Source organism: Marmota monax, unplaced genomic scaffold, assembly GCF_021218885.2.
Source record: "Marmota monax isolate L192 unplaced genomic scaffold, Marmota_monax_Labrador192_F-V1.1 WCK01_AAM20220418_F8-fsc00137, whole genome shotgun sequence".
NCBI classification, from domain to species: Eukaryota; Metazoa; Chordata; class Mammalia; order Rodentia; family Sciuridae; genus Marmota; species Marmota monax.
In genome coordinates this window covers 2053118-2074224 of record NW_026692854.1, presented here as the reverse complement: position 1 = coordinate 2074224, position 21107 = coordinate 2053118, and the positions used below count along the sequence as shown (strand labels likewise).

Sequence of the window (21107 nt, the reverse complement as noted above, 5' to 3'; positions counted from 1 at the left end):
ACTGTTAAACCCCTCAGGCTTCACCTTCCTTTTCTGTGACCTAATCACCAATACAAAATGTGATTTTTCTGGGCTGGAATTATGGCTCAGTGGTAGAGCGCTCGCCTAGTGCATGCGAGGCCCTAGGTTTGATCCTCAGTACCACATAAAAATAAAATAAAGGTATTTAGTCCAACTACAACTAAATAAACAAAATATTTTTCTAAAAAAGATGTGATTTTCCCGCACTCTAGAACGTAGATCACATTCTGAAACCTACATGGCAGAGCTACTGAACTCTAAGGGCCTCATCCCAACTAACTTTTATATTCAAAAGCATTGGTCATACTTGGCAATCCACTCTTTCTTTTTTAACTTTATTCTTCCCCTCCCCCTATGGCCTGGTTTAAGAATAAGTCATTATCTAAAGAATTTAATCTACTTCTGCATTTCAGTATATGAGGAACCTGGAATATAAAGAAACTCTGCTCTCCAAATATGACTGAAATAAAAGATCAAACCAAACACTAAGCAGTCAGCCATTATTGCTATGCTTTATTGTATTACCAATCTTAAAAAGGTTTATGAATAATTTCATATTCTATCAATAAAAATGAATTGTTCATGTGATCTTACACTATAATTAAAAATAAATACTTCTAATATTAAAACTAAATGTGATTCATGTTTAATGCTTTGCATTCTGATTTTATTTGCTTTGTTTTATATTCAAAGGTAATTTAATTATTTATGCAGATACACATTTATTTCTATTTTCTTGTTTCTCATTTACTTGAGACACTGAAGGGGTTAGAAATTGGCTTAGTAATATAAATAGCTTTAGTTTTGGTAATCTGTCATTTAATTATACTGCCTTGTAAAGCCTCCTGTGGAAATACTGAATGTTTGTATTCTCTTCTCTATTTCTAGATGAAACAAGAAGCCATTTCAAAAGTGTCTAAAATGTGTCTACCAACTTCTCCTGGCCACAACACTTTAACTAATAAAATGTTAAATGTTTTGTTTGCTGAAGTCCACAATTTTTTCCAGATGGCCTATATATTCTATCATGAAATCAGAACAACCAAAAGTTCAAATTAGTACACTAAGAATACCAAAACAAAACAACAACAACAAAAAACTGTAAGTCATGTAAAAAGGTTAAAAGCTAAGGAATGAGCAAAGACAAATCAATCATATGCAAACCAAAGGAAAGTATTCTTGGCATTACCATCTGACAAAATCACATTCCCAGTGAAAAGCATGATATTGGACAAATAAAGCTAATTTATGATATGAAGGAGAAAATATATAATAAATACTCGTAAGCATTATAACCAAATTTAGGTATTATATAGCATTTTAAAGTAAGTCTCTAAGAATAACAGACTTGTGTAAAGACTTCAAAAGATCATCTAGTCTAATTCTCTGGGAAATTTTAAATTCACAAAGTATTCAATAAAGAATGGCACTGATCCATTTTAACAACTGTTAACAAGGTAATGTTCTACTTCAGTGCTAACCAGTCACCCACATATTGAAGTGTTCTCTATGTTTGTTAGATTTTAAGCCCCTCTGTCACATTCTATATTGTGTGTAAATTCTCACGTGACCACTTGTATGCCTAAAGTCTCCTCCCATAGTTCCCAGTCTAAACAATTCCAGTTACTTGCATTTTTATTCAGATGAAAAACATTCCATAGATAATTGCTCATTCCTGAAACATCAACAACTTTTCCTTACCATTGAAATCACAGATCTCAAACTTGAACCTGTCTTTTTACCTGCTATCTTCTCAACTTTGCTCCTTAATAGTTAGAGATTTAATTTTTAGTTTAATCAATACCAGATATAAGAGAAAGATAACTTCCTAAACTGTATACCTCATTCTCCTATCAATATGCTAATATTTTATTTATAATGAATACCATGCTTATTTCATTAATTATTAATATCATATAAATTTTGAGTCTTGGGTAACATGGATTTTTTTCCCCTTTCTTCTTCCTTTTGGTTATACTTTCCCTGAATAGTTTTCTCTGCATCTATGGAATTTAGATATTCTTTGTTTTTTTCACACTCTTTAAAAATCAATTTTGGAGAAAGCACTTTTAATGAATTATTTTCTACAAATTTGAAGAGTTGCTTAGACAAGATGAGCTCTTAATGCTCTTTCAAGGAGGAAGCGAGAGGGATCACTAAGCATTTGAACTTAACCGCAACCCTCTGGAGCCCTTCAGAACACTATAGTATTTACCAACTCATAACAACTGTTACAAAGAAGCAAAAGAAAATGCTAATTGTGTGTTCCTGTTACTCAGAAAAGATGTCAGCATGCACTCCTTTTGAAATATTTTACAAATATTCTACAACTGCCAAGCCACATCAATCAATCTAACACTGCTTGAACTGACATTATTTGGCAATTTTGTTTTGCTCTGTTTGTTGGCTGCTTGAGCCATCCCTCTATTATGCAGAAATGTACAGTTAATGTTTCTTTTGGCTTGCAGATCTGATGTCTCATTATTCATTTTAAGAGGATTAGTGATAAAATTAAATAGGGTTTGAAAGATCCTAGCAGGGGCTGTTCTTAAGAATAATGAGGCTAAAACTTGGACTCTGAAAGTGGTTTAAGTAACAGAAGGGCATTTACAGCCAGTGCAGTCTGTTGCCTTAGTCACAGCGCATGATAGGTGGAAAGACAGCATGTCCAAGACCTTCTGCAATTCCATTTCTAAACCCATTCTACAAGCACTGGAGGTGGGGGGGACACTAAAAATCTATGAAAGAAAATGGAAATAAAAGGGGGTTTACATAGCCTTCCTTTTCATGCAAGGGATGCAGTGAGCAGAGACTGGCCAACACCAGGAAAATGCCTGAAGTTAAGAGCGATATGCTCATTCCATCATTCAAACTATGAAAATACCAGGCTGGGAACATAGCTCAGTGGTACAGCACTTGCCCAGCACACACATGGCCCTGATACAATCCCCACAAAGAAAGAAAGAAACCAACTATCAAAAACAGTACAAGGATATAACGTGAATGAGAAATAAGCCAAACTGTCAACTTCACAGGGGAATGGCTAGTAATGCAAACAGATAAAAGAAGACCGTTGTTTGGCAGGAACTGTAAGAAACTTGTTCAGAGTGTAGTCAGAGTCCTAAAGACAGGACAGTAAAAGACTCAATTCCTCAAAAAAGGGATTCAAAAGGCTTCAGAAGGGTGTGCTATTTTGGCTGGGTCGTGAGTAAAAAGAAGGGGAAGGGCATTCAGATTTTGGTAAGGTGGGCCCACACCTGCTTGACCACTAAAGAGGCAACTCCAGTCCTGCACAATCTCCTTGTAGAGCAGAGGGTGACCCCTTGAGGCCCACATGGTCCCCTTACCCAGACTGGTAGAATGGGAAGCAGTAAGCCCTGGCTGTGGCCTCTTTGGCCACAGTCGTCTCCTCACTCTACAGAGTGGACAGTGACCTCTGAACCATAGCTGCACTCCCCCAAGTCTCCAGGGGCCTTCGGACACTCATTGAAATCATAGATCTCAGGCTGGGGCTGGGAGTGTAGCTCAGTGGTAGAGCTCTGGATTAGTATGTGCAAGGCCCTGATTTCAATCCCCAGTACTGGGCAGGGGGGGATCCTTGCTGGCATGTATGCCCCATGCACTTCATCACCTGCTGGTTTCTGTAAGCACAATCACACCAATGATCAAACCAGTCTCTGTGGTTTGGCTCAGAAAACAGCTTGTGACAGAACAACCTGGGTGAAGGCACAGTTGTGAAGGGCACGGCACTGCAGTGTGTGTGGAGAATCACAGCACAAGAGGTTGAAGAAGAAGGAAGGTAGCCCCATCACATGCTGGACCATCTAGCTATCATCCCTTAATAAGAAACTGTATACTAGGCTCCTGTGGGATTTGGTGAGAAATAGAACTCCAACTTAATGTGGAAAATTTATAGGTGACAGATTAACCCGGTGGCAGAAGGAACATGAAGATCACTGATAAAGGAGTCTAGATAAAGAAGAATCCCCAGAAAGAGCACAGAGGAAAGGGAGGATGGAAGAAAGAGACGTGTCTATCTTCACGACAACAGGTACTGGCAAACAACGGGATACAGAAGGTGACGGAATGCATTAAGGTCCTTAAGTTACAGAGTTGGGTAAATGGTGCTGCCTAAATAAAAACTAGGGGATCCACAAGAGGTTTTGAAAAGGCAGGGCAGGATGGGATCCAGAACATGGTAGAAGGATCAGCCTTAGACAGGAGGAGGGACAAGGTGGGAAGGAGGGAGGTATGAGTGCCAGGGATGAGTAAGGAGTGTGGCACAGATGGCCACACTCCTTATGTTATCCTTTGCTACCAAACTTACATGGCTGTATTTTTCTAGTGTTGTCAATGGTTCTCTTTCCCTCTACCCACTGGGTGTTCACTCACCCCCATGCCTTCCACTATTATTATCTAATGACCACCCTCATATTTCTATCTCACATCCTAAAGTGAACCTAATCAACACAGATCACCTGGTATAAATGTGGACAATTTCCCAAGTATGGTTAATTATCTAGAAGAAAAGTGAAACTCAAATGGAACTTTCTAGAAAAAGAAACTATTAAGGATAGAAATTTTATATTCCCTAGAAAAAAATGTAGAGACCTAGGGGCCCTAGTCAAAAAGTTCCTTCATACCAATCCATTCTCACTTTTTCATTACTCCTAACTTAAAAGTGTTTTCACCGGGAACGTGAAGGCAGGGGAACTATAAGATGCACCAAGGAAATGAGGACAATACTGCCTTGCTTATTTACTTATTCCTAAGTAGATGTGCTGCCCTGGTAGAGATACTAGGCTGGATTACATGTTGTTATGGTTTAGTTATCAGGGGTCTCCCAAAAGCTATGTGTGAGACAATGCAAGAGGGTTTAGAGGTGAAGTATATTTGCTTTTCTCATCTTGTTATCTGAGCAATGGAAAAAGCAACAGCTTTTTCTCTTACGAGTCTTTTCCTATCTCTTAAAACTACTCCTGGTACCATGACTGGGTTTGTCAAATCCATATAAAGTATCCAGAATTAAAAACTGCCACGGCAATTAGTTTTTGTTTCTCTAGTTCTGTGCTGCCTGGAAGGGTAAAAATATATTCCTAGATGCCCTCTTCTTTTCCCTCTGAGGCCTGGGTTCACAAAGACAAGCCTTCTGTAAGAGAGATGTGCTGGCAGAAGCACAGGGTCAGCCTTAACACCACTCACCAGAGATTCACTGGCACACTGGAACACATAACAAACGTACTGGCTCATCCCAGGCTCTGGAGACTCCCGGCAGATAAAGCCAAAGTGATCAACGTGCTTTATACCCTAGATGAGGGGAAAGAAGAACAATAACGAAATTATGGGAACATGTCCTTTTAACAACCATGGGAATCCACCTTGCTTCTACACCTTCCCAGTTTCAGGAATTTCTCCTTCACAGAAAAGTGATGGGGAACATAATGTCACAGCAAATGTACACATGGCCTGTTGACTCATAATATAAAGGATGAGACCAGCTCAGATTGTTTTGTTTCTGATAAACACTCTGACTCAGGGCCACAGGAAGAAAAATAGTGATATCATGATCCACTGAACCTTGTAATAAAACCACTACTCCAATGTTTCCAAGTAACAGTTTTCAATTTATTGTCTTCTTAAAAGAGCAGTCTTCTATATGTAGCTAAGAATCTGAAGAAACTACAACTGACAATATTCAAATACTATGCAATTTGCTGAAATATGAATGAAATACTAGAATATCTATTTATAGACACTCAAAGAGGAACACTGGTAAAAGATGGATATTTTTTTAAAAGATTATTACAGGTCCCAATTATTCACATTCATAAATCACTGTACTTCTTGGACCCAGGCTATATAGCCTCACCTATATTTAATAAAAAATTCAGAACATTTGTCACTTTCCTTCAGTCTGAATATATGCATGCATACCAATAAGTAGATGACCTTATTTTAATAGCAAGCACAGTACTTTGAAAAGCAAGATAGACAAAAAGTTTAAAGTTGTCCTAAAATCACCTAAATCTAAGTGAGAAGAAAACAGACTCTGGAATTAGAATTGTACTTAAACTTAGCTAATCTGCTAGATATGAGACACCGTGCTGGGTTGCTAAAGAGGGATAAGGTTGCAGTGTGGTACAACTCATTAGTGATTCAGGATTATCTTTGGGAGCTGGGGTGTAGTTCAGTGGTAGAGCACTTGCCTAGCATGTTGTGAAGCCCTGGGTTCCATCTCCAGCACCAGCGAAGTGTGGTGGGGATAGTCTCTACTAACTTAGTACTAAATAGGAAAAATTCACAGAACTTCATTAGCTCAGCAGGTCTTCAGGTGCTGGCAATATTCCCAGCAAAAAAAAAAAAAAGAAAAAAAGCCACTCCCTTATTCTCCATGCTTGCCAGGAAAACAGTCATACAGATTTTAAAGAAAGAAACATTTGTAGGTGTGCAGTACTCAAAAACAGGCCTATTTCTTAATACAGTGGCATTGTATCAACTTGAGTCCATGGAAAGAGGTACTGTAATGAGAGAACTTTCCACCAATTTCCCTCATGCTTTTGTTTAATTCTTCTCCTGAACCACAATATCAGAGCTTGCCTTTAATAAAAAAGAAGAGCAAAACTGTATTTGAACTTCCAGTTTTATATATTTGGATCTTCTTTTTCTTCCAATTTTTTTTAACTGGTTTCTTTTGGATATTCCATGAGCACTATTTTTCTTAGTGGGAGACTTGGGAAACACGGGGGCATAGAAATATGTGTGCTTTTAAGGATGTCTCTTGGTACTGTGGGGGCAGGAACTGCACCTGGTTTATGTAGTGCTTTCTCTCCAGCACTCGCACAAGACCCACTATATAGAAAGGGCCCATTCACTCAACATTTACCAAACCCCTAAGGTAACAGTTTCATTTTATTCTAACATCTCACATCAAAGCATAAAACACCTGCCTTCGTGGAGCTTATGATCTTATAGAAATTCCCAGTAAACATATCATAAGGATACTTAATAAGTTCTTTCTCAGGTAAATTAAGAATTTTCTAAAATTCTTTGGTACCAAAAAGAATTTCTACCACATTTCTGTGTCCTTTAAATAGGAATTTAGAAATGTATAATATATGTTCCTCTTAAAATGATGTGCCACTAAGTTATTGGAGTACAGAATGTTTATACATACAAAATAATTTTGTGTATCCATATAATAGAAAAAAATACTATCAATCCCTGGGTCCTTAGGATGCTAGTTTATGCCTAACATTATAATCATATATATATATATATATATATATATATATTTTTTTTTTTTTTTTTTTTTTTTAAGTTGTCCACGGACCTTTATTTTATATGCGGTGCTGAGAATCAAACCCAGTGCCTCACACATGCTAGGCAAGTGCTCTACCACTGAGCCATAACTCCCTAACAAATTATTTTTCTGAAAAAATTATTTTTCAGATTATAATCTTGTACACATTTGGCTGCATCAATTATTTTAACAACATTTAAATACATAGTTTGTGAATTAAAAATAAAAGAACAAAAATACTAAAAATGTTCTTTTCAAAATTTAAGATTTACATTAGCAGAAGCTGAAAACCCTAGTTCTCCTTTTACTACCTGCTATGGTATAAAGAGCAAACATGACTCAGTTATACCCACAAGTCCCACTGCCCAAGGTTAAGGAACACTAACTGTGAAGTACTTTGAAAAGAACTCACCACCAAAAAATTCCAGCAGTGGAAGGGATTTGATGAAGTGTCATGACAAAGAGAAAGAGCTTATTAGTATGAAGACAACTGTTAGGATGGACACTAAGGGACCTGGACAGGATTTGTTACATAAAGAATGAACAAATTTTAATTTTTCATAACAAATTTTATTTTTAAAAAATTAAAAATTAAAGAACATTAAAATGTGAGGGAGTTTATGCCCAGTTATTCTGTGAATAGTTGTGGAAAAAAAAAACTTAATGGGTTTCTTCAAAAACTATTTTACAACTCAATACATACCTGAGAACAAGAGGAGATATCTTTAAAATTCTTTTCTAGCACAACTGATTTTGTGTCTGGACTGATAAGGTTAATCTCAAATCGCCCAACCTTGAAAATAAAAGTATTCCAGTTAATTTCAACTCACAAGGACCTAACATCTTACTTTACTACTAAATATTCAAATAGCAATAATAGATTCAAATTCCTGATATATCCACATGTTCTCCAACATGCAATCCAACCAGTATTTTTTAAAATACTTTTTAGTTGTAGGTGGACACAAAACTTTTATTTTATTTATTTATATGTGGTGCTAAGGATCGAACCCAGTGCCTCACATGTGCTAGGCAAGCACTCTACCACTGAGCCACAACCCCAACCCCTCAAACCAATATTCTGACTCCAAATATCAGTTTTGTAATATCAAAATATTCCTTTTCTTTATCAAAGATAATGAAAATTAAATTGCTCTTAAATTATGATGAAAAATTATTTTTCAGATGAGAAATTGCCTTTCAAAAAATGTGCCATCGTTCCTCATTTCATAATTTCTGAAAGTATCAATTATTTATTTATACTATAATCATTCTTTCTCCCAAATACTCAATGAAATGATATAAACATAACTGAACTAAGTTTAAAATTTTTAAATAAAGAGACATTCAGAAAAATTAACAGTAAGAACTATGACTTGTTAAGAAAAAGAGAAAATGTGACAGCCCAAAAACTTACTTAAACTTATCACCAAAGGAAAGACCAGAGGTACATTAATCATTAACCAAGAGCCTAGAGGACCCCCAGCCCCCGAAAAAGATGAACTTTTTTGCAGGGTGGGGACAGGATGAACTTTTTTTTTTTTTAAATAAACTAGTCCTAGTGCATAAAGCAAATATTATGCACTGGGACTCTTTACTGAAGTACACCCTGGAATTTCCTTCTGGGGTTCTTTAAAGCAGAATAAAAGGGAAGTCATTCTGTTTTTTCTAGAAAACTCAAATGTTAACAAGCTGAAGATGAAAGACCATCTACAAAACACTGTTGTAACTTAAGTTCTTTAAGTAGAGTTTGACATTTTCTGTACCCTGCAGGACATTCAAAAACAGTTTTAGAATTAAGAACTCTTTTTTTTTTTACACCCATAATATGACTGACATTAAATCATTCAATAATCAGTCCAGTGGACGATCAGGCCAGTCGTGTTTCTTTAACCTTTCCTTTGGCATGCACAGTAAGTTGATGTGTTCTCATCTGAAATACACTTAGGAGTCTCTGGAGTTTTCATCTTTCTCTCTAGAAAGATCATCTTTTCTCTCCATGCCAAATAAGACTCCTAGATTACCTCTTCCAATCCTGAAAAGACTGTCTCTCTGCAGTTATTTTAAAAAGAAAAGAAAAAAAAATCTTTAAGAATCAACTCAAGACAATGGTGATAGATAGGAAAGCATCCATCACATGACTAATCTTGGAATACAGAGTGATCCATCCCAGGTTCCACCAGGTCACCATGACGCTCCTCTCATTAGCCCTTTCTCCTCCTCTTCCTCTCCTGGCTACAGCCCATGCTCTATGTCTGCCTCTCTCGCCTTCTAGGTTTTCCTGTGCGCTCTTTCCCCACCGGGACTATCTGCATTTGAGGGGAAAACACATGAAAGTTGGATTCTTTCTCACAACTACTGGAGTGAGCAGGAAGAACTAGGAGGTAAGTGCCCTGTCCAGCCACGTGTGCTGGAGCCGGCAGGGAGCACCCGGTGCTGGTACCTGAAACAGCATCGTTCTGTTCTTCTCCGAATCCGAGGGCTGCACGTGGCTGGGCGCGCTCGCGTGTCTCCTTCGAGGCTGTGATTTCTGGGCGTTCTCGTGAACTTTCCTTTGCAGGGCTCCGGTGACACTGCTGCACCGAGACCGAAACTCCTGCTGTTCATCAAAGCCACAGTCCTCCAAAATCCTCTCGGGGAAACAAACACGGGAGCTGGACAGGGCGGGCTGGCTGGCCACGGCGGGCAGCGCAGGGCGGCTGTTGGCAAGGCCCTCCGCCTCCTCTGGCAAGCTGTCTCCTGGGGACCCAGGCGACTCAGCCTCGAAGACCACCAGATCTTCGCCAGGATCCGCTTGCTGCTCGCCCTGCAGCCGCAGGCGCTGCTGTTCGTGAAGGCTGAACTTCTCAATGCAATCATCAATGAGGCTGGATGGGGCCTTCTTGTGAGTCACTACCACCTTGCCGCAGTACAGGACTTCGAACTTCTGAGAGTTGTAAAAGGCATCCTCGTTGTCTTTGCTGGGTTTGGCATCCTCTTTCATGGCTGCTTTAGATAACTGCCTTATACTACTGATTACATCAGGAACCTGGGGAAAAAATTGAAACACCTGTTCAGCGGAATATTCTCAGACGATTTATATTTACCTAGACCTGCTATTACCATATGAAATGGATTTTCACCCTAAATGGTAGAATATAGGAAACAATAAACCCTGCACAAGATAAAGCAGAAACTTAAACTATACTGTATGACAAAAAATGACTTCAAGGTAAAGTTGAAATTCAATGTAAGTTTATTAAAATTCAAACCTGGTAGGCTGAGACAAGAGGATCACAAGTTCAAAGTCAGCCTCAGCAATTTTGTAAGGCCATAAGCAACTTAATGAGACCCTAACTCAAAATAAAAAATATAAAGGGCTGTGGATGTGGCTTGTGATTGAGTTCCCTGGTTTCAAACCTTGGTACCAGAATAAATAAATAAATAAATAAAGAGATTGAAATAATGAGAGAGTGAGAGAGAGGGGAGGGAGAGAGAGAGAGAGAGAGAGAGAACTTTAATATTTATTTTTTAGTTATCGGCGGATACAACATGTTTGTTTTGTATGTGGTGCTGAGGATCGAACCCGGGCCGCACGCATGCCAGGCGAGCGCGCTACCACTTGAGCCACATCCCCAGCCCCTACTATAAACTTTTAATAAAGCATAATATATCTTTTGATAACTTCTAAAAGTTTTAATGAGTTTTAACAGAAAGGAACCAAAGTTCCAACAATGAGGATAAAACAAACATTCTGGATAAAGAGATTAAAACCCAACACACAGTGTTAGTCATTAGGGAAGATGCAAACTAAAACCACAACCAGATACCACTACTGCTATTAGAAAACCTAACATCAAAAAAGTAAGTGCCAGCAAGGATGTGAAGCAAGTGGAACTCTCATACACTGTATGCAGAATGTATATAAAATGACACAGTCTTTAAAAAGCCGTTTGGCAGTTTCTTTGGTATTAAACATATATCTACATCACAACGAGCGGCCCTTCTACTCCTAGAGATTTTTCTAAGATTAGAAAATATACCCACACAAGGGCTAGTGTGCAAAAATTCATACCAACTTTGATCACAATACCAAAACACTGAAAACGACCCAAATACCCATCAATAAGTGAACACAGAGAGCAAATGTGATACATGCATACAGAGTGACACCACTCATCACCTCTGACCTGGTCTACTGCAGTACACTTTAACTAGGTTTCCTAGACATCCCTCAATCTCCTTTCAAAAGCCAAAATGATCCTTCTTAAACTTCTTGCATGTTTCTTTAGAAAACCAAAGCATGCCACCCCAAAATATGTCACATTGGCATGTCGATTATTTTGAAATAACAGCAGGTGAGTTATAGCAGATGCAATAAGGGCACTCTGACCCTCCTTTTCCTCCTGAAAGCAGAAGACAACTCCCACATGAAAGATGTCCCCCCAGAACTACAAGGAAGGAAGAGTTCAGGTCAAGAGTAACCTGCCAAACAAGCCACATTAAAGTAGCCCATCTCTTAGTCCCTTTTCCACAATTAACCACCATGTCCCAAACCCTTTGTCCTGGCTGATTTTCATAATTTACTACTCTCTGTCTAACCTACTATGAAAACAGTTACCCTGACTGCTTCTTTAGATCTTTGTATTTTCTTGTAAGGGGTCACATGTAAAATTTACTAAATAAAATTTGTATGTTTATCACATGTTACTCTGTCTCATGTCAGTCTCTGCTGGGGAATCTAACAGAATAAAAGAGAAATTTTATCCCTCCTACATTCCTCACCTGCAAAACCCTCCAATAGCTCCCCATTTCTAAACAGTAAAAGCCACAATCCTTGCATCACCCTACGTGGTCCTTACCAACCACGTATGACATACAGATTAAATCTGCACAGTCAGTAGTTACACATCTTTCATAAGACTTTAGAAGGTTACTTTGCAATTTTTCACTCTTCCTGATCTTATCTCCTACTATATTTTCTTCCCACCTACTCTGCTCCACCCACACTGGCCTCCTTGCTAGTTCTTCAACATGCTAAGCAGCTGCCTACCTAAAATTCTCTGAACACTAGGCTCCTACCCCAAATATCCACCTGACTCTAGCTCAACTTGTTAGACGGCGCCCCCATGTGTCTCCCACTCAATGCACGTGTGCACACTTGCTCACACACACACACACACACACACACAGAAAGCCAGCATCTCTGGATTTTCCCCTGCTCCATTGCTCTCCATAGTGCATAACATCTTTACCATTTGGTATGGCTTCTAAGAGGGTCATAATTTTTCTTCCTTTCTTCTTCCATTGTGTCCCCATTGTTTCCCCAGAGCCTAGAATAATTCCTGGTACATAATAGGGTCTCAGTAAGTGATTGGTACCCCAAAAAAAACTTTTTAGTAATTGTTATCTTTGGAAAAAGGCAAAGACCACTTATGTTCAGGGTTGCTTCATATTCGGACATCTATGATATGTCTTTATATCTTCTAGAACCAATTTTAAAACTAGAAATTTATTTTATTTCACATAATTACTTGGAATACACTGCTAGAGCATTCAAAGTTGAAAAATTGCAAGAATTTCAGCTGGCCCGTCTATTTCCTATGAAAGGATAAAGTCCTCGTACAGAAGGTTCGATGACTCACTCTGAACGATTCAACATGTCTCGGGGACACAGCCAGGTGTCTGTGCTAACACCTAACTAGCAATCTTAGCCCTGTGCCATTTTCTTCTTGTCATGTACTCTAACTACCTGATGGAGACCAAAGCATGGGACAGTAAGTGAGGAGATATTCGACCCTGCAAAAAGGCAGATGATTCCAGGGAACTCAGCAAAGCCCTAACAGAATGATGTACTTGCCCTCATTACTCAGGTTCATAAAACCAATGTGCTCCTAAACCTCCTAAAGAATCAGTATTATTATCTGTAGGCCTTTTTAAAAAAAAATCTATAGATGTTTTTATCTGATTACAACTGTTGGTATTATTTGGGTGCTGCCTGAAGAGTCATAGTCTACAAGTGAGAATGCACAAGAGGCCAGTTCCTCCTTAGTCGTATCAAATCCTCTGAATTATTTGGTTGCCCTTTTTCCACTACTGTTATATTGATATCTCTCAAGTGAAAACCTGATTAGTTATGGAAGTTCTGTAGTTACCCAGGACTCCTCCCTGTGGCCACAAGACTCAACACCTAAATGCAGTTCAGAAAATGACCCACTTTATATAAGCAAAGCTTATCATCTTAAATTCTGAATTGAGCAGGTAATTTAATCTTCCAATAATTTGAGGTGTTTATACTATAAAACAGATTCTAATTACCTTTACTACCTTCTCCCGGACTGTGACTAAGCTCAACTTTCAGTGACTGGCTATTCAGAGACTCTAATTGAGAAAATGATCTAACAACATTCAGCTCTATTCCTGCTAATCTTTAAGTGAAAGATACAGTATAAAATTTAGCATTATACAGCCCTGTCTATACACTCATCCCACACTATAAGGAAAACACTGATAATGTAAAATATCCATAATAGAAGAAAAAATTGATTATCAGAGAACTCAAAAACATGAGGCATTTACTTAAAGAATCCATGAGAAATAATGCAAGAGAAATAAAATCTCTATCAATACCTGCATATACATAGTTTTAAATATCAGAATTCTCTTCCAGCAGTATTTACCACCATGTTCATCTGTACAATTATAAATATTGTTGAATGAACTTGATTCCTTTGTGTATGTTTGTATCTTTCCAACATCTCTTTTTCCTGTATCACTACACTGTAAGCGTTTAAGTGAGAAAGACTGAGCTGAGATGATTTTGTTTCTTCCATGCATGCAACCACTAAGAAAATGGTCTTTGCTCAGAAGAACTTGAATAAATGTGATCAGCAAAGAGAGGCATATGCAAAGCAGTAGACAATTACCCAGAATGCTGATGTAAGTTCTCCAGGATTGAAACAGGATTCGTAAATTGTCTTGAATCATCTATTGATGATTTAAGAGATCTGGCACTCTTAAAAATGGAAAGCCATGTCTCCTCACTGTGCTCACGGTTCACCCAAAATAGGAAGTGATGGTGTTTCCAAAATGTCTCCAAATGCTACAGAGCCCCTCACCTACCTACTCCAACTATGTGTTCTAGTTATTCATATTCTAATTACAAATAATTCATTGCACAGACTCTGCCTAAATCCCACAGAGCCGGATGCAGATGTACAGCCAATCTAAGGCAACATTTTCACTCTGTGGCACCATGTAAACAACAAAAAAGACTCCACAAAACTAGGCACTAAGAGGTTTATATTCTATCTCCAGCTGTACCAAACTTTTGCTCAGTACTTTTGAGAGGCAGTGTTTCACCTCTGCAGACTAGAGTTTTTTCCTAGAGCAACATGAAGGAGGAACGATATAGATGGTCAAAAAGATTTCACCTAGATTCAATTCTGTATTTACTTTTAGAGTAAGATAACATACCTTCAAGAAAAGGAAAATTAATGTTAATTATTAAATCAGAAATGCTGGGTATTGTTTTCATTAACACACACTAACCAATTAACAAACAATAAAACAAACAGAGCTTTTTGCAAATGTCTCATGGCATTTTAAAAAAGCACAGTGCCACCTTTAGCAAGTATTTTGTCCTTACACCTTTAGTGACTTCAATAAAACAGCTGAGATTCAAGTACCAAGAATCAGACATTAAAGCAATTGCTCAGACTAGACCAAAAATTTGTTGTCAGATTCCTTGATGCAAGGCTGTTGTTTCTTGTTAATATTATCATAATTACTTATCACGCTCCCAGAGATCCACTGGTATTTTTAAAACTACATTTCACCCAATTTCAAAAGGAAACAAATTCTACAACTACCTCACACTGATGTTTTAAAGATTTACACAAACATGGGAAAAAAAATCTGGATAGCATAAAAAGCACTGAAAAAAAAATACAGATATATACCTCTGATCAGGAAGCCACTTGAACATTGGTGTCTTTCATAAACAACACTGCACAGGTCAAACTGATGTCGTCCTCATTTTTAGAACTTTGACGCACTTAAGAAATTCTCTTTTTATATAAGCCAATGGTAGTTTCACTGTAATTAAGTCCACATTATCACTATGCAGCCAAGAGAGAAACCGTTATTGCTTCAAAAGTTAAGTATTTCCTGAGTCTACAATCAGGAAATACACAGATTGTTCAGGACCAAAGAGCAAAAGTTTTAGCTTCCTTTAAAAAGAACCACTCTAATTTTGATGACCACTGCCTTTCTTATACTGTTTAAATAATCACAAGTGTCCAACAATTACTAATTGTGGAGATATGAGAAGATTAATCTATGATATAATGTTCTGGGGTTTTTTTCCCTACAGAGTTCAAATGAACTTCAGTAAATATTTTTAAGTGAATACAAATATGAATGTGAGAATACCATTCCTAAAATATGTTTAAACAAAAAATAGCAATTGGTCCATCTTCTACAATTGCTATGAGCTTCTTAACTGCTTGGTTCATTATTAACCTTTTTATAATAATTATAAGACTTAGTTAAGGGGGAAAAAATAAAAGGAAACAAACAAGCTGAAATAAATTCCTAACATGGATAATTAAATTATTCTCCTTCAGAGTTAGTATGGAAAAGAAATATATTTGTTTTGGAAGCAATGCATGTCTTTAGGGGAAGTATAGATTTCCTTTATGATTCTGCTTTACTTAAGAAACGATGAAGAATAGTTTATAGAGTCTCCAGGCAACCAAGGAAGAAGCCAAAAGTACAATGGCATGAAGTAAAATTTAGCATTTTTTTAAGAAATGACTAATTTGGTCATTTGATGTTATCATTTCTATTAGGCTTTTCAAAATCTCATTTTCCAATAATGGAGAATGATGGGAGGCTTACCCAGGTCATGAAACAGTTCATTTGTATTAAGGAAACATTTTCCCAGCCTCAGGTGCCTCAGAAGCATATTTCATGTTGTCATTTTTAAAGTGATACTGTCTGACCATTTCATTTTAACTTTCATCCTAAAGTACTTCAGAGATCCTTTGTATTTAATGAGTTAAGAATCTAAATTATTATTTTAAAGTTTCCACAGTAAAATGACATTTCATTTTGACTGAGAATCAAAACAAACAAGAGTAACACAGTGATTTTAAAATCTCAGAATTATACAACCAAAGGTGCCCTTAAAAAAATCACTGGTCCCCTCCTATCTTGTTTTACAGATGTGGAAACAAACTGTCTACATCAAAAGCTAAACCAATGAAGAGGAAAATAATGAGATTGGGAAAGACTAAGCTATTTGGGGCCAAAGAAAGCAGAGTACAGTATCTCTGTGATTTAAACCAGAGTCCTACAAGTAGCTTTGTCTTTGATCCCTGGGCTAGGCGCCAACACAGTTCCTCTCAGCCCAGGCTTGAGTTCTTAGATACCTCAGCCACTTTGCTCCAAACATACTAACAGTTCAGCTCTTCTCTAACTGCTGCTGCCTTGATGCCCCAAGTTAGCAAAATCAGAGGCCAACATAACATGGAGTTAGAGGTCCTCTGTTTAAGGCTCCACTCCAGACCTATTAGTGTCTATAAAAAAGACACCACTCTCAGTGTCAGGTTTATCATCTCCAACATGGAAATTTCAATGCTTATCTCAGAGGTAAGCTTGGAAAATAGAACTAAATGTGCAAAAATGCCTAAAAATGCTGGAACAATGAAAGCATTCGATGATTAATTAAGTCTAAAACATAATTCTGATGTGCACTGGGAAAGTGTGAAAGAAATAAGAAGCTTTTGCTAAGTAAACATCTCTGCCTCATGAAATTTAAGTGGGGAAAGGGAGAAAAAATAATCAATGATAAGTAAAATATCAAATATTTTAGACAGTGAAAAATAACACAAGGAATGGAAAAACTGAGAAGGACAGAATATTTGCAGAGGAATCATTGCAATTTAGAGAAAGGATTCTCTATAAGATGATACCTGAGGAAAAAATCTAAGGTCAGCAAGGACAGGAGCCCTACAAATATCCGGGGTGGAACATTCCAGGCAGACAGAACATCAAGGCCCTGAAACATGCTCAGGAACCTGCACAAAGCCAGTGGGCCTGGGTGCAAGGGAGGGAGCAGACAAATGAGGCAACCGCGGGAGACAGGAGACCTGCAAATCCCATAGAGTCTTGAACAGACTTTGGCTTTTACTCTGAGTGAGACAGAAAGCCACTGGGAGGGTGCTGAGTGGAGAAATGACATGATTTAAGCTGTTTTCAAAGGATCCCTGTGACGAAAATGGACAAATGCCCTGGATGAGGGTGAACCACTGGTGGCTCACACAGGAGCTACTGCCAGGGAGGTGACAGAATTTTAAAGGTACAGACAACATGATTTACCGGTGGGTCTGATATGGGGTGTAGGAGAGGGGAGGAGGCCAGGATGACTTCACTGTTTTTGGCTAGAGGCATCAGAAAAATGGAACTGCAATGAAATAGGTCAGGGGAAGGGTATGGCATAAGCGAACAGGAGCTGAGTTTTTGACATGTTAATTTTGAGAAGCTTATGGACATCCAGAGAGAGATGTCAGGAGGTAGTTCAATATGTGTCTGGAGCTCAGGGTAGAGACCCAGGCTGCAATAGAAAACTCTTGGATAGAGAGGGCATTTTAGGCCATGAGATCAAAGGATTTTATCAAGAATAAGTATAGATGACAAAGAAGGGATAAGGACCGAGACAGAGAGAGCTGGGCAGAGAAAGCAGTTTTTCCAGGGACCAAGCTCGGAGGCACACGATGCTTTATAGTTTAGATGATGAAGTAATGTGAACAAAGGAAAAAAAACAGCAAGAGCCAGGGTACAACCTGCTAAGTATGGCATCCTGAAGCCAGGTAAGAAAGGTATCCAAGAGGAAGGGAGTCACCGATGTGAGAATATGCATGACTTTGCAAGAAAAAGTTGTGGTGGGGGTGGAAGGGCTGAGGGCAAGAACCTTATTGGAAGTGGATTCAAAAGATAATTTCAAAAATGAAATCCCCAAACAATAAGAACAGAGAAGCTACTACGGAAGGAGCTGGATGAATAAGTGAGTCAAAAAGGGTTTTCTCTCAGAGATGGAAGAAATGACAGTTTCCAACAGAGAAGACCCCAGAGTGAACTGGAAGATCCAGACAAAGAGGGCAGGATTGCCAGTGCAATGTTCTTCAGTGGGCAAGGGAACAGACTGAACCGAGCGAAGGGTGGGGACAATTTATTGGAAAGAAAAAAGGCAGAACATAAAGAGATAGATATGGGCCAATATTAGACTTTCTCCTCTGACTTTTAATTTCCTCTGTAAAACAGAAAGCATGCTCATGAGCTGAGATGAAGATGGGGAGAAAGATCTAACAGAATATTGGACATGGCACATTAATTTTTTTTTCTTTTTTTTTAGGTGTAGATGGACACAACACAATGCCTTTATTTTTTATGTGGTGCTGAGGATCGAACACGGGTCCCGCCTGTGCTAGGTGAGCGCTCTACCGCTGAGCCACAATCCCAGTCCTGGCTCATTAAATTTAATTCAAGGCTGACTGTAGGCTAAATTGTGAGGTGAAGTTGTCTTTGGAATCCTCAAACTACCCCTTCTGAGCTCACCTGGGGCCATTTGCATTTTGACCTAAGGTTTAACTACAGATCTATCTCAAGCATCTTTGATAAGCTCAGGAACCAGGCAAGATGAAGAGAAAATCTGTACCATGAAATGAAAGCATGCAGATAAACTGCTTTCCATGCCCAGGAAGAGACTGGGAGCTATTCTATATAAATGGTATTTCTATAAGGAATACATTTTGGAAAAAGTTTGCATGTAATTAGGCAAAAACCACTATTTTACAAACAGCACAGTTGATGATAAAGTTGTTTATCACTTGTGAAAAATAATTCTGTATTTCTTCTCCTGGATATGGATGTGCTTTTTAAAGGTGAAATGAGAAACAAAGTCATCAAAGCGATAAGATAATACTGATTATAAATGTAATCAAAAAAGTTAATCTTTCAATTTCCAACTGTAACACAGACTAGGAGCATCTATGAAATGTTATTTATTTGTCTATACTGAAACTTTGAGAACCATGTTTTTGAAACATAGCATATCCCTCTACACAACCACAAAGCACTCACACTGTGAGATCAAACTAACACCTATTTATTTAACAGGATGCTTCTTACTCATCAAATCAGTCCTATTATGTGCTTTATTTTATTTTGTGTGTGATGCTAGGAATCAAACCCAGACAAAAATCTAGGCAAGTACTCTACCACTGAGCTACATCCCAGCTCATCACTCTTTTTTAAAAGTACACAGTTCAATTCTTCAGATATTAGTAATATACAGTTTTACTTTGGGACTACGAGGTGGGCTAAATATCTATGTTAAAATGATAACTATCTTCAGACTGCCAGTCCTCTGCCAGAATCTGCCTCTGCCTTGGGGGGAATTAGGACTTCAACACATGAATTCTGAAGGCAGACAGGATTCTACCCATAACAACAATGACTGATTAACTTGGGAAGATTCAATATGTTAACCCCACTGTCACCTCTGGGGGAATACTGGGGACCAGGTGTTAGTTCAATACCAGTTGTATTTTCTCGAACGAACACTAGAGGGCACTTTCCTATATGAACTAGTACAGAGAAAAATAAAATTCAAAACAGTATCATATAATACAGAAAAAAATGCCACTTTATAAAACATTGTTATCATTGTTCACATTTTAGGTTTATAAAATTAGCTACAGGGAATGAAATTAACTGGAATTTTAGCTAATTAAACAAGTGTGGAGATAAAATTAGTAAGTTAATAAAGTTAGGCCAAAAAAATTATATCAATCAGGATGTGACATTTGATCTGTTACGTGTTTTCAAATAGGACATAATAAATAAAGGAAAACGATGTCTTGGTCCTTTATCAGGGCATATGAAAGTATAAAGCCATCTAAACAAAATGGAAAACTGGGTGGTTCGTAAGTTGTTTCACTCATGAGATGTCTGAACTCACAAGGAAAGAAGCCTGTGAGGGAGGCTTGGTTGTGCAATGGAATGGGCCTTGGGAAAGAGGCGAGGGAGCGAAGGCTAAGCCCAGAGGGATCTGGACACCACAAGTTCTCGCTGAGATCAGTAGATAAAGTTGTAATATTATCAGGAAACACAAATGCCACACATTTCTCAGAAACCTATTTTTGTCCTGGCCCTTCCATACTACTTCAGATATTTATACCACCACAACAGATTTTTCACGTTGCAAATGAAAAGTAATACGACATTTCTTGGACACGTATTCCAAGACTTCAGTTACTTGTAAACATTACCATGAATCACTAAAGGTACGAATGTCTCCCTTCTTTGAAGAAGAAAAACCCTAATGGCATCCTACCCAAGGATAAAAATGAAAACACGATGAAATGCCTCTCTACAAAAGTGGGCTTCAAGGAAGGGCAACAGAAGCAACCAGACCCTTAATCTCTGACCAGGACTGGTACCTTTCACAGATAAAGGAAGAGCACTGTTCTCCACTGTTCATTTTGGAAGCGCTATAATGCACTGTCACCAACCCTCACAGTAGAATTAAACTCCTGGAAACAAGAGTCATAATACAGTGCGCCTGATACAGCTGCTCCAGACAATGAAAAATTCGTACTATGATGTCTTGCAGCAAGATTGTCTTTTTGGCCCTCATTCCTTCCTCCTGTTTGGGAGTATACTGAACATCACCTAGGAAAGTGTCTGATCACAAAGGACATCTTTGGAGCTGACATGGGCTGTTAAAAAGTATCAAAGCCCT

General features: G+C 38.2%; 1 protein-coding gene and 1 long non-coding RNA gene across 4 annotated transcripts in view; one reads left to right on the top strand and one right to left on the bottom strand.

The window, feature by feature from the left end:
- The window catches only part of Tbc1d4 (TBC1 domain family member 4), a 190991-nt gene that overhangs the window by 58435 nt on the left and 111449 nt on the right, over positions 1-21107 (bottom strand). For 2 of the 3 annotated variants that reach the window (XM_046449458.2, XM_046449459.2), the window contains exons 2-4: positions 9765-10349; positions 8025-8114; positions 5224-5328 (exon numbers count right to left, since the gene is read on the bottom strand). In XM_046449458.2, coding sequence (XP_046305414.1) covers positions 5224-5328; positions 8025-8114; positions 9765-10349 — 780 coding nt within the window. Of the gene's footprint in view, positions 1-5223; positions 5329-8024; positions 8115-9764; positions 10350-15261; positions 15437-21107 lie in introns of those variants that run through there. The other variant, XM_046449460.2, reaches the window with a different exon arrangement.
- LOC124095981 (uncharacterized) lies at positions 3767-12010 on the top strand. The gene is made up of 3 exons (XR_006852746.2): positions 3767-4072; positions 9597-9705; positions 9882-12010. It is a non-coding gene; the product is annotated as an uncharacterized LOC124095981 (long non-coding RNA).